Raw genomic sequence first — 15,818 nt, forward strand, 5'->3', positions numbered from 1 at the left:
TAATCCCCTAAGGGGTGGCCATTTGACTCTGAGTCATTTGTTTTACGCGGAGGGGCACTAACCCTCCACCAACCCACTTGCTGACACGTAAGGAGCACACATGGTTTGGTTACATGGTTACCAACCAGCGTTATAAATGGTTTCTTGGCTTACAGGAAACCATTTGGCTTGTCACTCAACGTACAGCCACCTATAAAGGAAAGAAACGCAATAAGAAGTTACAGGAAGATGGGAGAAATAGGAAGGGAGGGGGGCAGGCACAGAAAAAGAATAATACAGGTTAAGGAAGAAGTAGGCAGCACTACGTCAAGTATTTTTGTCACAGCAGATAAATCTGTTAATCTGACTTGACAGCAATATCCATGACTTTACGATGGTGTGAGTTCATATAAAAACGAATACTAATATAGTTCCTTAGTCATGCTGATTGTTATTTACCCTATACTGTACATAACAGATCCTAGCAATAGGTGTGCACCAGATATCTGATCCGGCCGGATATCCAGGCCGGATATTGCAGTTACCCAGTATTCGGTATCCAGCCGAATATTTCTTTTATCCGGCCGGATAGGCCGGATAATACAGTGGAATAAAGAGTCTTATAAACTTCAATCTAAATTACTTCATTTATTATGATACATTTCAACTTGCTTTAAGAAACACAGTATAAATCTAGCTTTCCACACAAAAGAGTAGCTACTGAGTATGTTTAATCTTGAAAACAATCTGTCAACTTCTTCAGCTGACTCAACTAGAGAGACATCTCTCTCCATAGGTATCTTTCTTTATACGACATTCTCCATATTGCTTTCAGTTCCACTTGCTATTTCTTTAAAGCAAACCATAAAGACATCTTCTCCATCACTACCTGATATAGCCACAAAATTTCCTGAATGTTTTTCAGTGCCACTATCATTCTTATTTTCATCTGGTGTTTCCACATGCAAAACTTGTTTCTTGTAGCTCATCAATTCCTCTAAAAGTCATGCGTTTCCTTGTCCTCTTTCACTCGATTTCAAAAACTGTAGCTTGAAACAAGGATCCATTGCCGCTGCTAAGATGTACAATCGATCCTTCATAATGTGGAGTCCATTTTCAGAGAAAAAACGTTTATGAAGTGATGACAGCAGTTCCTCTTTAGTTGTTTTGGCCCCAGGATCTCATCTGCTTTGGAAAGAAATCTTTCCAAAGTGCACATACTGGGAATAACTGTCGATAAAGTGCATTATTCTGAGCTCATATCCACAGTGAGCCATTGGATTACTTTCTTTTTTCATAATTTATAACCAAAATGTTCAAACTGAGAAGATAATTAAAATGTTATGGTGCATAATAATCTGTGATTTTACATTTGTTCATATTTATTCCTGTAGTCATTACAGTATATATAAATTTATAGTACAAAATAACCATGTTCTCTCCTTATGAGCTCTTATGAAGTAGATAATAGTTATATTATAAAATTAGGCATGTTAGCTCTGCACACAGAGTTATAAGTTGCAGAAGCATACAGGTCTGATAATGAAAGTAATGACTTCACTGTATATCTGCAAAATATATTTTGCTTATTATCCGGTATCCGGCTGGATATTTTTTCAAGTATCTGGCCTATCCGGCATCCGGCCAGACAACAAAATTTACTATCCGGTGCACCCCTACCTAGCAATGGTTATAGTGGTTGTTATTTGTGAAATAAAAGCCGTATCATGCACATCGTCTCTAAATAATAATACTTTAGACATATATTAAAAATTATTGCTTCTCAGATAGTGAAAAGTTTCTGCATATATGAGATGGGAGATGAATCATAGATTCTTTGCCAACTTTGTTCCTTTGACCCTGCTATCTCTGTCCACGGGAACCGTAGTCTCTTTGACGAAAACCTAGTTTTTTTCTTTTAATATGTTTGCTGCTGATCACTGGGAGTATTTGAATAAAAGTATAAATCAAGAAATATTCATACATACGTGTAAAACCGATAAATCTTCAACCCTTGACGATTATAGCCAACACCACAAAACATTCGAACAACATCACAAAGTATTTTGTGACCTCATTATTAGGCATGGGACTCACAAATGAATGAGAAAAATTTGTACATAAAAATATTATGAAAAAACACCCATATGGGAGTGTTATACTGCCAGCAAAATAAAACAAGAAATTAAAAATTCTGGTGGTATGTATTATCTGTACCTTGTTTCGGGCTTAATGTGGCATCTCCTATTAACCATCAATTTCTGTTCTTGTAACACTTCTCACAAATTTCTCATTCTTTTACTTAAGTTTACCCTTAAATATTATATCATCACTTCAATTTATTCTTAATTACTACAACACGCATTATCAAAAGGTTATTTCCATCACTGGTATCTATAGAGATACATTATAAGTAAGTGTGGGGTGCATAAAACGTTATTATAGTTCAGGGTCGGTTATATGTGGAAGTCAGTTGCCACGAGGCACGCTGTTACCATGGTAACCGGTATGTAGCTACCCAGTGACCTCCCACGCTAGGTGCTTGAATCTTCACTTATATTTTAACTCACCTGTCTGGTAACAATGGTGAATTAACAGCTATTTGGAGGGATTTAATAAAATAAGACATTATTATTATTACTATTATGTCAGAAACAATAGAGCAGCATAAGTCAGTACTGTTGAAAATACAGGACTACGATGTTCCTGTGCGGAAGCGGTGTGACATAGGGTATTGGTTCGTCAAATGCTTATGATATAAAGAAGGAAAAGGAAAGAAAATACTGAAATTCTATGCAGAAAGTGATTGGATGGAGCAAATGAATATTAAAAAACAATGAAAGATGGTAAGGGTACTGATCATGATAAAGTGATCATGGAATGGTTTCAACAGCATCGGATGAAGTGGACTTGCCAGCTAGTGTGCTAATGAACCAGACTCAGCTGTTCCATAAAATGCTTAAACTGGAACATGAGTGTAATTAAACTGAAGGATAGTAGGTCAGAGGTGTATCGTAGAAAACATAATCTGCATTAGTCTGGCGAAACAGTTAATCTGGCATGGCTCTGGGACACGGGTGCTGGAAGACTGGTGTTGTACCTGTATTAGTGTTACTACTACTACTACTACTACCCATTTTTTGTACTCATATCTTCAAATTCCAAATGATTACTGATCATTCAACACTTTTATTAGCATACTTGATACAAATTCACAGGACAGAAGTGAAATTAATACTACAGAGGAAAGCAAATTTTAAGTTGCAACATCAGACTGCTCAAATAATGTTAAGCATGCCTGCCAGATTGGTGTATCCCCCTGTGCCAATTTGCAGTAGTAAAATAACAACTGGTCAGTATATAAAACATACTATATAACACTCATTACAAAATGAACACATTAAGAAGGATAGAGTTATTTACCTTCTGGTGGCCTTGCAAATACTTCTCGTTGGTTGACAGTTGGCATCATGGAATGCAGTGGGATCACCAAATGATTACCTGAAACATATATCAGTACACAGTAGACCTCTGGTTTCAAGCTTATGAACTTTTTCTATTAGATGTAACTCTGTAGATGAAAAGGTTGGATGTAACTGTAGATGAAAAGGTTATTCAGTGATATATAACAGTTCTCTCTCTCTCTCCCTGTACACACACACACACACACAGTTGAGGCATCAGAGAGACAACACGTCTGTCTCCTCGCTCCGCACTGGCCACCCTTGGCCACAACTGGCCACATCTAAATAGTCTCTTCATATGAGTCAAGCCCTGTACTAAGTTAAACTAAATGATACTCTAATATAGTAAGGCAAGTATAAGCAAAGGCGTTGTCCAAATAACATAACACATCCAATTAGTGAAACAATCTGCTGATCAACACATCATCAGTTGAGTGTCATCTATCCGAAGGTGAGTGGCAAGGAGATGCATACTTGTAAGTAGAATCTAAGTAATACCACAAGATGAGCACAATTTTCAGTAAGGTGAATATGGAAGGAGTTAAGAAAACGGATAAAGGTAGAAAACAGGATGATGATTTCTACCCAGAACTGGTAAAAATGGAAACATATAACTAGTAGAGAGGGTGAATAAACTGGAGAAGGCTTTTCAGAGTGAAATGGATGAAATTAAGAAGCAACTGCATATGCAGAAGGAAGAAAACAAAAAATCAGTTAAGGAATTAACCCTTTCAGGTCTCAAATAGGTTCCAAGGTCACGTTTGACAGACGCATTTTTTTTTTTTTTTTAAGTCAAGGCTTGCAAATAAAGAAAAAAATATCATATTCATGCACAAGGAAGTAATACACATCTGCCTATAAAACATTAGAGCTCTAGTCGCCATACAATTGCTGCAAAAATTATGAGAAGTTGCGTAGCAAGTGGTGTGCGGTAGCGTGTGAGTATTGTTGTCTCAGTGGGTAGGTGATTTCTTGGTGTGTAGGCGACATGATTGCATTGTTTGTTTCCATGTTTTTCCATAAAAAACAGTGCACTGATATATGTACATTATATCTCATGTGATTTGTGAATGATTCTTGAAATGTTTTCTTTACAAACAACAAACTAAACAGTTACAAGATCCTTATAAAACTATCACTTACTTACTAGTTACTACTAATTTATTTTACTTTATTCTTATTTTGCTTAGTACTGTCCAAGGCTGTGGGGGTGGGGACATGAGGGTAAGCCTACAAGCTTGCCTTTTGTATGTCGTCATCATCATCATCAGCCGTTTGAGTATCCACTGCACGACCGGCCTATCCCGACCAAAGTCGGGACGATACAGCCAATGTATCTCTACTAAGTGGCTTAGGCGGTCTGGTAGAGATTGTATGTAGGGTGAGAAGTGCTTGTAAGTGAAATTGTAGTGTTGGAGTGGCTTTGAATGTGTGTGTAGTCTGTGAACCAAGTGTAATCGGTCCGTGCAAGCCGACTGGGTGCAAGCATACTTTACAGTATGCGACACTGGTTCAACCACTGCACCCCTTGTTTCTGCCAAGCAGTACGTGGCCAGGAGAACGCTCCCAAAGTTTATTGCCCTGGTGAGGCGTGAACCCTCGCTCTCCAGTTTACAAAAACACAAACTTTACCACTGCACCACAGAGGCTCCTTTTGTATGTACATATGTTTATTTCATTGTTGCTAACTGTATCATCCTGTGTACTTACAGGCAACAGTCGAGACAGTGATCAAATACTTATTATTTCTCAAAATTGACGGTGTTATAAGTATAACCAGGAAATGTGAGAAACTCATGAAATATAAATTAGAAAAAAGTAAGGAGATACGAACAATCATTTGTCAGTGAAAAGGGAACAATCGCTGCACATGTATGTCCGCCTGGTAACAAATGCAAGTGCATGAAATCCAAAAGCATAAGGGAGAAATTAAGAAACTGAAAGTGGGGCCTGATGCAAGTGCTAGTTCTTCGAAAAAATCTTCATTTTTGGAAAGGCAGTCACTAAAGAAGCCTAAATATGAAAAACCTGAGAAGGCTGTGCTTAAGTGGTACCAGCAGCACAGAGCCCAAGGTATGCCAGTGCATGGGTCTGAGACAAGGAATGCTGCTTTAAGGTCTGCAGAAAAACTAGAAGTAGAAAATTTCCATGCAAGTGATGGTTGGATCTCAAACTTTTCAAAGTGGCATGATATCGTGCATAAAAAGATAGTGGGTGAGCGGTGCAGTGCTGATGTCGTGAGTGTGCAGCTGTTCGTTGACAAAATAAAGGCAATTAAGAGTGAAACAGGCCTTCAGGACTGGCAGATTTATAATGCTGATGAGACTGGGCTGTTTTGGAAGGCACTGCCAAACAGCACACGTGCAGAAAGAAACCAGTTCAGTATCCCTTGTCACAAGCAAAGCAAGTCTCAAGTGTCTGGGTTGCTGTGTGCATTTGCACACAGCAACCCAGACACTTGAGACCACGTGCAATGTGGCTAATGATGGACAATCTGTCCATCGACTATGACAGCAACGCCAAGGCCTGGTTTACTGGCACCATAACCAGATCTTGGTTCTTCACAAAATTTGTTGAGTCAGTGAAGAACTACCAGATGAGGGAGCATAATGTGTGACAGGGGCAGGTGAAGGCTCTCCTCCTACTTGATCAGGCCCCAGCTCACCCCTCAGAAGAGATCCTGGTGACGAACCACGTTCCTCCCTGACAACACCACTTCCATTCTACAGCCCATGGATCAGGGTATCATAAACACCATCAAGAGGCATTACAGGAGGCTAATGCTGGATGATATCCTGGTGGTGGAGATGGAACCAGAGGCAGGAGAGGGGGATACGAAGGGAAGGAGGAGTGTGGAAGCATGGAAGAAATACAACATGCACGATACGGTCATTAACATCCAGAAAGCATGGGACGCTGTAGGTGACAGGACCATCATGTATGGATGGAATGCCATGTTCGGGCAGAGGGACGTGGCTCAGCAGGTGGAGGACGAGGCTGCCACCTTCGAAGAGTTCACAGCAGTGGAGTGAAGGCAAGTCTTCCAGTGAGCAGGAGAGGTTTAGGTGGAGTTGGAGGAGATCCAGGAGAGGCTCAATGCTGGTGACCCTGGCTTCCACACCCAGACCAAGGACGAGATCGTGGCCAAAGTGACAGCAGAGGAGCTTCCATCTGAGGAAGACGTGACAGAGTTTGCAAATCCGAAGAAATGAGCCTTCCTTGCCTCAGAGTGCACAGAATCTCTGCTCGACTACGTCCTTGATTCCAACTACGAGGATCTGCAGAGCTTCTACCCCCACCTGAGGGAGATGTGAACAAAAATAAGGAAGATTCAAAGGGTTCTGTACAGGCCCTGGCAGACCAAGATCCACGAATTCTTAAAACCATCAATGTCACGTCCACCCAAGGAAAGGATGGACAGCTGGACTTTCGATATTTCCTTGCCATCCACCAGCAGCCTCCCCTCCAAAGAATCTAGGCCCGTATTTATAAAACATTAAGACCATGTCATAAGGCAAAAGTATTTCCTAAATTCACAGGAGTGCGTCATAATTCCTTATGATCGACCTAACCTAAGTCATAGCTAAAGACACCTCCTGAATTGGTACAGCGCTTTGGGCGCGGCTTATGACCTGATCATAACATTAAACATGGCCGCCACACCACAACAACAACAAATTCACCAGCATCAACCAAGACATTTTTGTGACAGAAAAGATGTGCTTAATGAGCAGTGATGTAGAACTCATGAGGAGCGTTGAAGCACGGGGCCAGGCAAGCTGGGCCTGACATTTAAGATGAGAGTGACCAGCCACACTCATCCCTGAGTGGCATTATGTGAGCAATAAACCCCAACCACCCATGGGATATAAACCTTCACTGGCTCAATCTGATTAGAGCACCATAGTTACTCACTAAACCACCAGGTGCCAAAATATGGCTATATGGTTACCACCCAGCACAGTAAATGGTTTCCTGGTGTGCAGAAAACCATTTGGCTTGTCACTCAGTGTAGTCACCCACAGGCAGAAGGAAGAAGAAAGACGGAAAGAAAAACACAAGAGGGAGTGTAAAGTCACCTGCAGGCAGAAGGACGAGGAATGATATAAAAAGGGTATTATCGTAAGGAATGGATTATAATAACCACTGTGAATATTGTACTGAGAATTGGTAATGTACACAGCAATAAAGCATGTCAAGGCACTGAAGTGAGTGGAGTACAATGCCTAGTTTCAACTGATAATTCTGAGTGAACTGTACATCAAATGATACAATATCACAATACGATGATCAATTACCAAACCTCAATGAAGAAAACAAATATATCACTTACGTCCACCAAGCCTTCTGTCTTCCTGGATCATGTTGTGCAACAATATCACAATACGATGATCAATTACCAAACCTCAATGAAGAAAACAAATGTATCACTTACGTCCACCAAGCCTTCTGTCTTCCTGGATCATGTTGTGCAACTTGGAAATACCATCCCACCCAGGAAGGAAGACAAGAACAGCACCTGGAGGCTGGCCATCTATGTAATGAAGCAGTCGCAGGATCAAGACCAGATTGATCTCCTCGCTTGTTTTTTTGTACAATTCATCCAGCGTCTCACATGAGTACTTCTGGCTATGCTCCAACTCTCTGACATAAAGTAATGCAAAACAAAGCACAACTATATATATGCAGACATAAAACTTGTAAAAATAAACATTTTGATATACTGTACAATACAAATGAACATACATGAAACATGAGAATAAGCTGTTCATTCAAATGAATGATAAGACTTTTTTAGGGCACAAAATTAAAAAGCCACACATTACCTAAAAATATAATTACTCCACCTCATCTCTCCTTGTTTCTCTATTTCTGTCAAATTTTTATATACTGTGTGTGTGTGTGTGTGTGTGTGTGTGTGTGTGTGTGTGTGTATTATATATATATATATATATATATATATATATATATATATATATATATATGTGTATGTGTGTGTGTGTGTGTGTGTGTATTATATATATATATATATATATATATATATATATATATACACATATATATACGGTCGAAGAAAAAAAGGCTGGCCGGGTCGCCATTTCCTAAACTTACAATGACCGCATAAACCTTCCCTCCCTCCCCAACTCCCCAGATGGCTCACAAAGTTGTACAGACAACATCAAAACACAATCATGGAACACTCACCAACATCTGGCTACTTATTTGAAAATAAACTAGTCTTCTTGATCTTGTTAAGACGAGTTGGAACAGAGTCGGCCAGGTGATGAAGCATAGAGGCAGGAATCCTATCCCAGGCGGCACGCAACTCTGCCTCTAATTTCTCCACCGTAGAGGTGTCTCTTTCCCTCAACTCCCTCTTCAAGATACCCCACAAGTTCTCTATAGAGTTGAGGTCTGGGCTGTTGCTTGGCCAGTCGGAAATATACTCGACCTCATTAACTTGAAGCCAGTTTTTTACTGAATTTGCTCTGTGTGCTGGAGCCCCGTCGTAATGGAGAATCTCGGCGTCACCGTTCGCGAAACACTCCCCCAAATGTTCCTCCAAGATCTTAAGATACACTTGCTGGTTTACCATAAGATTCTTTTGAAGCACGACTAGCGGCCCCTTACCCCCATATCCAAAAGCAGCCCATACCATAAGTGATATAGGGTGTTTTACTGTAAGGGTGAAATACTTGAGGTCATCCTTATTAACACCCTTCATCACCCACACCTTCTTTCCCTTCGTGTCACTCACAAGGAACTGTGACTCATCAGTCCAGAGGACACTACGGCATTTTTCTAATGGACACTTCAAGTATTTCTTAGCAAATGCCTTTCGAGTTTGCCACTGCTGTTCATTTAAAGCGGGTTTACGACATGCCGCCACTTTTCTGTAACCGAGACGCCTGTGCAGAGCGCCAGACACTGTTCTATCCGTCACATCACCAAGTAGCTGGGGGTTTTCTTTCTTAAGTTTCCTTGCCGTAAGGGTGAGAGTGACATCCACGCTCCACTTCAGAACTCTGAGCAAAGTTTCGCTTATTTTCGTTGGTCTCCCAGTACTCTTAGCGAGCTTAGGAACAACAGCGCTGCCGACGCATGAAACTTTGCAACCAAGCGACGAACACTTCGCTCACTCACACCAGTTTCATTCACTATATCCTTCGTTTGAAGGCCTAATTCATGACACTAAATCACCCTGACCCTTGTGTCACGATCGAGAGGCTTCCCACTCATGAGGTATGGGTGTCACACACGTGTGTGTGTGTGTGTGTGTGTGTGTGTGTGTGTGTGTGTGTGTGTGTGGTAGGGGAGTGTTGTTTATGGTGAGGTGTGGAATGTGACTGTGTTCTACTGTCCAGTTTGTGAGAAGGGTCACTGTAGATTTGGCTGGGGCTATTTTGAGTCTGTTTGTGATGAACCATTAGTGTAGTGTGTTGAGGTAAGGTTGGAGGATGTGTGCAGCTGTGTTTGTGTTTTGGTGTGTACATGTAAGTGTTAAGTCATCTGCACGGGAAGCTATGTGTATCTGTCATGTGTGGGGTGAGGGTATGTCGTGCATGTATAGGTTAAAGAGTGTAGGGGACAAAACAGATCCAGATCCTTGGGGGACACCATTTGCGAAGTTTCTGATGTTCGAAGCCTGACCAGCAAATGTTACATGTGCACATCTGCCTGCTAAGTAGTTTGCCAGCCATCTTTTTGTGTTATTGTGCTTGTTTGTGTTGAATATTTTGTTTGTGAGGTTGTGGTGGGGGATGGCATCAAAGGCTTTGCTAATGTCTAGTGTGACTAGGGGTGTTCTGTGTGGTGGCCTAGCTGAATTCATGCCATCAAAAACTCTCTGTGTCAGGTCTGTAAGAAGTGTGTTTGTGGAGTGCAATGGCCTAAAGCCATGCTGTGATGGGGCTAGGGGTGTGTGAGGTGTAACTAGTTGTAGTACCAGTTGTTCTGTGACTTTAGAAGGGGTGCAGAAGAGTGTGATGGGGCTGTGTGAGGAAGGTAACGTGGGGTCTTTGTTGGGTTTGGGGATAGTGATGATAATGCCATGCTTCCAGACGCTGGGTATTGTGTTGTGTCAGTAGCTGTAGTATGATATGCTGGTGAGTGCTTGTATGCCTTGTGGTCCAAGGTGTTCAAGGTGAATGTTGCTTATGTTGTCTGGTCCACAGGTACATGATTTCTTAAGGTTGCTAATGATGTGCTTTGTCTGGTTGTAAGTGAAAGGTGCAAAGTCTGGGTCTGTAAGAACTGTCTCTTCCGTCGGATGATACTATCAGACAGGAGCACCACTCATGTATTCATACACATAATCACAATAGAGTTGTCTCCTTTTTGCTGCTGATTTGGCAATTATTTCCCCATGATCCATAAAAAGCTCTGTCTCTGTCGGCGACCTGTGTGTGTGTGTGTGTGTGTGTGTGTGTGTGTGTGTGTGCGCGTGCACCCAACATACAAGGCGTGAGGTAGCCGTTGTTAATGTTTTTGCTTTACTGTCAACGTCATAATGCATTAATTTCTTGCTGCAGCATGTTGATAGTTATATCTATCTATCTATCTATAGCCCGACGCCCTAATCCCGCAAAGGGTGGCCGCAGACAAAACGCCTCCAAGTCACTCTGTCACCCACCATTTGACTCCCCTCCCCCCAACTCACCCCCCCCTCCCTCATATACCTCTCAACTCCATCCCTCCACCTCATCCTCGGTCTACCCCTCCCTCTCCCCCCCTCCACCTCACCCACATACACCCTCCCAGTCAGTCCCTCACTCTCCATCCCCTCCACATGTCCAAACCACCTCAGTGTATTTCTCCTAATCTTTTCAACCACATCCACATCTACCCCACAACGTTCCTTCACTTCTTCATAGTTATATACTTTAACATATCCTAGTGTTTAATGTTTGTATTAGTAGTGGGACTAACAGTGTTAAGCATGAAATCAGCTTGAGATGTAATTGCCAGTTATTAACCCTCTCAGGGTCACTCACGCAATTCGCGTTTCATGTGGATTGTTTTAAAGATGTTCAGTCACTCGAATCACGTTCCTAAGCAGAAAAAATGCCGTCAAAAGAAAAGTTTTTGGCTGATTTGCGTCAAATTTTGGTGCATCCCAGTGTGTGCATCTTTTTTCCGAGGTAAGCATTTGGAAACGCTGTGACTGCTCTGACGAGACAATGCGTAGCAGAAACATCTCAGAATCTCACGACCAGCCAGACAGGAGAGTGGCGCAGCTGTCAGTGTCCCTTTAAACCCACCATTTTCCCCCTCCCACCCAAGGCAGAAGCCATTATTGAAATATTGTGATTGTACAGTGTTTTTGACTATAATGTGAAGTGATTGTGTCTATGGAACATAGATATATTGTCTGTCAATCATTGGGGCCCATTATCAGCCGTTAAGCCTACAGGCAGGAGAGTGTTTTGTTATAATGGGGTTTTCACTCTGCTTCACCCAGCCCATAAATGATGAGAGTATTTTGCCTTTATATAGTGAAGCCAATACTTATATTGTGAAACATATAGTGCCTGGATTGGTAAAATAACTGACCTACCATAGAAGGCATTATGCACGCCATAGAGATATTCAACAGTTGCTAAGGAAACAGGCGGTCACATACGCCATAGAGTCGGGAATAATAGACGAGGTTGGGATGGAATTATGTGATAGTGTTTTATATTGCATATGGTTTAGTGTGAAATATACGTGTAAAATAGTGCAGCGAGTGTTCACAGAGAAATATTTCATGCACTGACTGACTTAGCTAAAACATAGTGCAAGTGTCAGAGACAAGAAATATGCCACAGCCACATATACAAGCGTATGTCGTGCAGCGAATGTTCGTGGTGAAATCTATTGTGTGCATTGCATGTGTTTTAGGCAAATGTATCGCAAGGAGAGAAGAAAATATGCCACAGCCACAGACACACACACATGCACACACACTCACCCACACCCACACACACACTACGTAACTCCTCATCTTCAAGCTACTGCCAGCATCTCAACACCTCTGGAGGAAGTAAGTTATCCGTATTTTGTCGATTTGTATATTGACCTGTTTCTATAGTTCAATATTTTTTACACAAATAAGTAATGTTTTTTACCTACACACATATGAGATGGAAGAAAGTTCAGCTTCAGTATCAGAACCTAACAAAAAGACTAGTGGTCATGTCGAGTTTCTGGCAGCACTATCAAAAAACTTATGATATTTTAAGTGTATACTTTGAGTAAAAAAAGAAAATAATAAAACGTAACGAGCGAAAATATGTAGCCGTGGGTGAGGTAGGGAAAGAATGTTTTTTATCTCACGTGCGGGTGAGGAGGAGTATTCTACGTTTGTCGCCTAATTACTGCAAAACTATTGGACGTATCGATTTCCTGTAAGAACCATGATAAAGAGCAGTATATTCTACGTATGTTCATTTGCAGAATATAAGCCTTTGGGAGCATTTTCTGTTGGAAGAGTTGGAGGAACAGACTGTTTTGGTACAGTCGAAAGCGCTCGGAGGAGTAATCTCACTTTGTCGGCCAATTACTCGAAAACTATTGGACGTACTGATTTCCACTAAGAACCATGATAAAGAGCAGTAAATTCTACGTATGTACAAGACATAATAATGTAATATCTATGATAATAATTCGTTGTTACGGAGGCGGGAATATTGCATATGCTGTGCGCACATCACGAAAGTGACGTACAGACGTGAGTTCCCAGTCGTTTTTGTTGATATACTTGAAAACTATGAGGCGTATCGAAACCATTTTTAAGGCCATTAGAAAGCTCGTGAAATTCTGCATAATATTATGCAATAAAAAAATAACGTGCGAGAAAAGTTCAGTAGTAGAGCTCCTTGAATTTTTTCAAAAATGACTTTCAGTTTTTGGCTATTTTCTCGAAAACTACAAATCATATCACAACCGGATTTGTCTCCTTAGAAAGCTGATGAAATTCTCTATCAAAACTTCTAATAACATTTTCCTGTATGATGGAAAACATTCGAATGGTGATGTTGGGAAGTGAATGTGATGAGCGAAATGTTTATTCATGGCCGCCTAATGTTGTTTTATTCGTGTTTTCCTATTTTTTTGTGGTGCTTATCAGCTAGAACAAACATCGATGAATAAGATGACATAGGTTTCATGGCAACATATTGATGTTTGGGTGGCGAAAATAAGGAGAGAATACGTGTTATTTGCCACGTGTGGGCAGCCGGGCCGGGCGGCCTCACAGAAAAAATCGTGCACCAGAAAACTTACTGACACTTATCGTGCGTGTGAGGGTTAAAATGACCTGTGGGGGGATTTGGGCAGAGGTATGGGGGAGGGTTAGGAGCTGGGGTAGAGGTGGGTGCGGCTTGTTTTGTCTTCCCCTCCCCTCTTCCCTGGGTATACAGGGGTAGGAAGGGGGCACTCGTGGGCAGAAATTAGTGATCGTGAGTGTACATATTTCTAATGGTCCAAAAGACCCTCGGTCTCCTACCATTAGGATTACAGGACTTTTACTGTATGTACACCAGGAAACCATTTACTACCAAATTATGTAACCTGCTGGTTTAGTGGGTACTTAAGGTACTCCAATCGAATTGAGCCAGTGCCCGTTTATATCCACAGGGTGGTTGGGGTTTACTGCTCAAATAATGCCACTCAGAGATGAGGGAGGCTGGTCACTCTCTTCTTAAATGTCAGGACCACCTTGCCTAGCCCTGGGCTTCTACGCTTCTCATGGGGAAACACAGGAATAGATTATGGATGGATGGATGGATATATATATCAACATCATCCAGACCTCCTTTCCCACCCTAGGGCAGGGTGAGGAGTAGCAACGTCCAGACAGCCCAAATATGCCCAGTCCAATGGGCCATGCTTCAATTCACTCATCATTCAAGCCTCCAGAATCCTGGCTCTACCAGATATGCCAAAAACATTCACCATGTTCTGTAGCTTCACATAAACATATCTGACAGTCAATTCGATGCTACCACATTAAAAAGAGGGGCCAAATCCCTGCTCATGCACTTCTCCTCACAACATTCATCCAGCCAGCTTGCTCTCTTGTCTGTTCCCTAGCCTCACCAACTTTCAAACCTCTCTTCCTCACACACTCATCCATCGTATCTCTCCACCTTCTCCTTGGTCTACCTCACCTCCTCCCTCCTTCAAATTCACTCAGATATACCTTTTTCATCACTCTATTGTTATCCATTCTCTCCACATGACCATGCCATCTCAGTACACTCTCTTCGATTCTGGTGTCCACAGACTTCCTCACTGCACATCATTTTCGTTTTCATTTCTGAAGGCTCCAGCGTGCTTGCATGCGTCAGCCTTGGTCACCTAATGGTGACTCTCCATGCTGCATGATCTATGGCAGCCTCCCTGTTCAGTCCCTTAACCCTGAGGTCACACTTAATGACCTTGTCCCACGTCTTTCTCGGTCTACCCCTCGCAACCCCACCCCCAATATTAACACTTCTCACTTTCTGCACCCAATTATCATCTCCCATCCTCTCCACATACCCAAACCATCTCAATCTACCTCTCCTCATCACAACATCAATACACTCCAGTCCCATCCTACCTCTCAACTCTTCTATCGTAAACTCAGCCCCCCCAGGCCTTGCACGCAGGGACGCACTGCACATCCACCTAATCATTGTCATTTCTGTAAGTTTGAGCCTGCGAACATCCTCTTCCTTTACTGTCCAGGTCTCACTACCATACAGTATCACACTCCTAACACATGCTGCATACAAAGACCCCTTAGGACGCAAGGAGAGTCCTCTCAATGTCAAGAGAGGCAACAACTCCCTGAACTTCTTCCAACCACTTCTCACCCTAGCCACATAGCTAGCTTCAGCTCCAGCCCCATTTCCAGCACATAACATGTCTACCAAATAACAAATAACATCTTTCACGAATCACATTATTTACAGTGCTCGTCAGAAGTATCGAGCGCCCTGCGTCCCTCCTAAGAAACAAACCTTTCAACATTGAAAAAACATATAAATAATGAATTTTATTTACCTTTAGTGCTTCGTAGGGTAGCCTTTACGTTTCTTCACGGACCTGAGACGTCTTGGAAGTGAAAGGGCGAGGCTCCTGAGGTGCTGGAGGGGTATTTTGTCCCAGGAGTCATGAATGGCGGCTTCCAGCTTAGGCATAGAGCTCACGTCCTTCCCTTGGAGACTCTTCTTTACAAGGTACCAGAGGTTTTCAATCGGGTTGAGGTCTGGGCTATTTCCTGGCCAGTCTTTCATGAGTGATACCTCGCAGTCATGAAGCCAATTGGTGACCGATTTGGCCTTGTGAGCAGGTGCACCGTCCTGCTGAAACACTCATGCACTTGTTAGTTCAAAGGAGTGGTAA

At 42.1% G+C, this 15,818-nt stretch overlaps 1 protein-coding gene across 1 annotated transcript in view; it reads right to left on the minus strand.

The window, feature by feature from the left end:
* LOC145404724 (ATP-dependent DNA/RNA helicase DHX36-like) overlaps positions 1–15,818 on the minus strand; it is a 103,988-nt gene that overhangs the window by 42,465 nt on the left and 45,705 nt on the right. Inside the window, exons 12-13 of the mRNA XM_080276275.1 lie at positions 7,879–8,087; positions 3,403–3,480 (exon numbers count right to left, since the gene is read on the minus strand). Of these exons, the coding sequence (XP_080132401.1) occupies positions 3,403–3,480; positions 7,879–8,087 (287 nt within the window). The remainder of the gene's footprint in view (positions 1–3,402; positions 3,481–7,878; positions 8,088–15,818) is intronic.

Source organism: Coenobita brevimanus, chromosome 64, assembly GCF_032717465.1.
Source record: "Coenobita brevimanus isolate Jiangsu-jjx chromosome 64, ASM3271746v2, whole genome shotgun sequence".
Taxonomy (NCBI): Eukaryota; Metazoa; Arthropoda; class Malacostraca; order Decapoda; family Coenobitidae; genus Coenobita; species Coenobita brevimanus.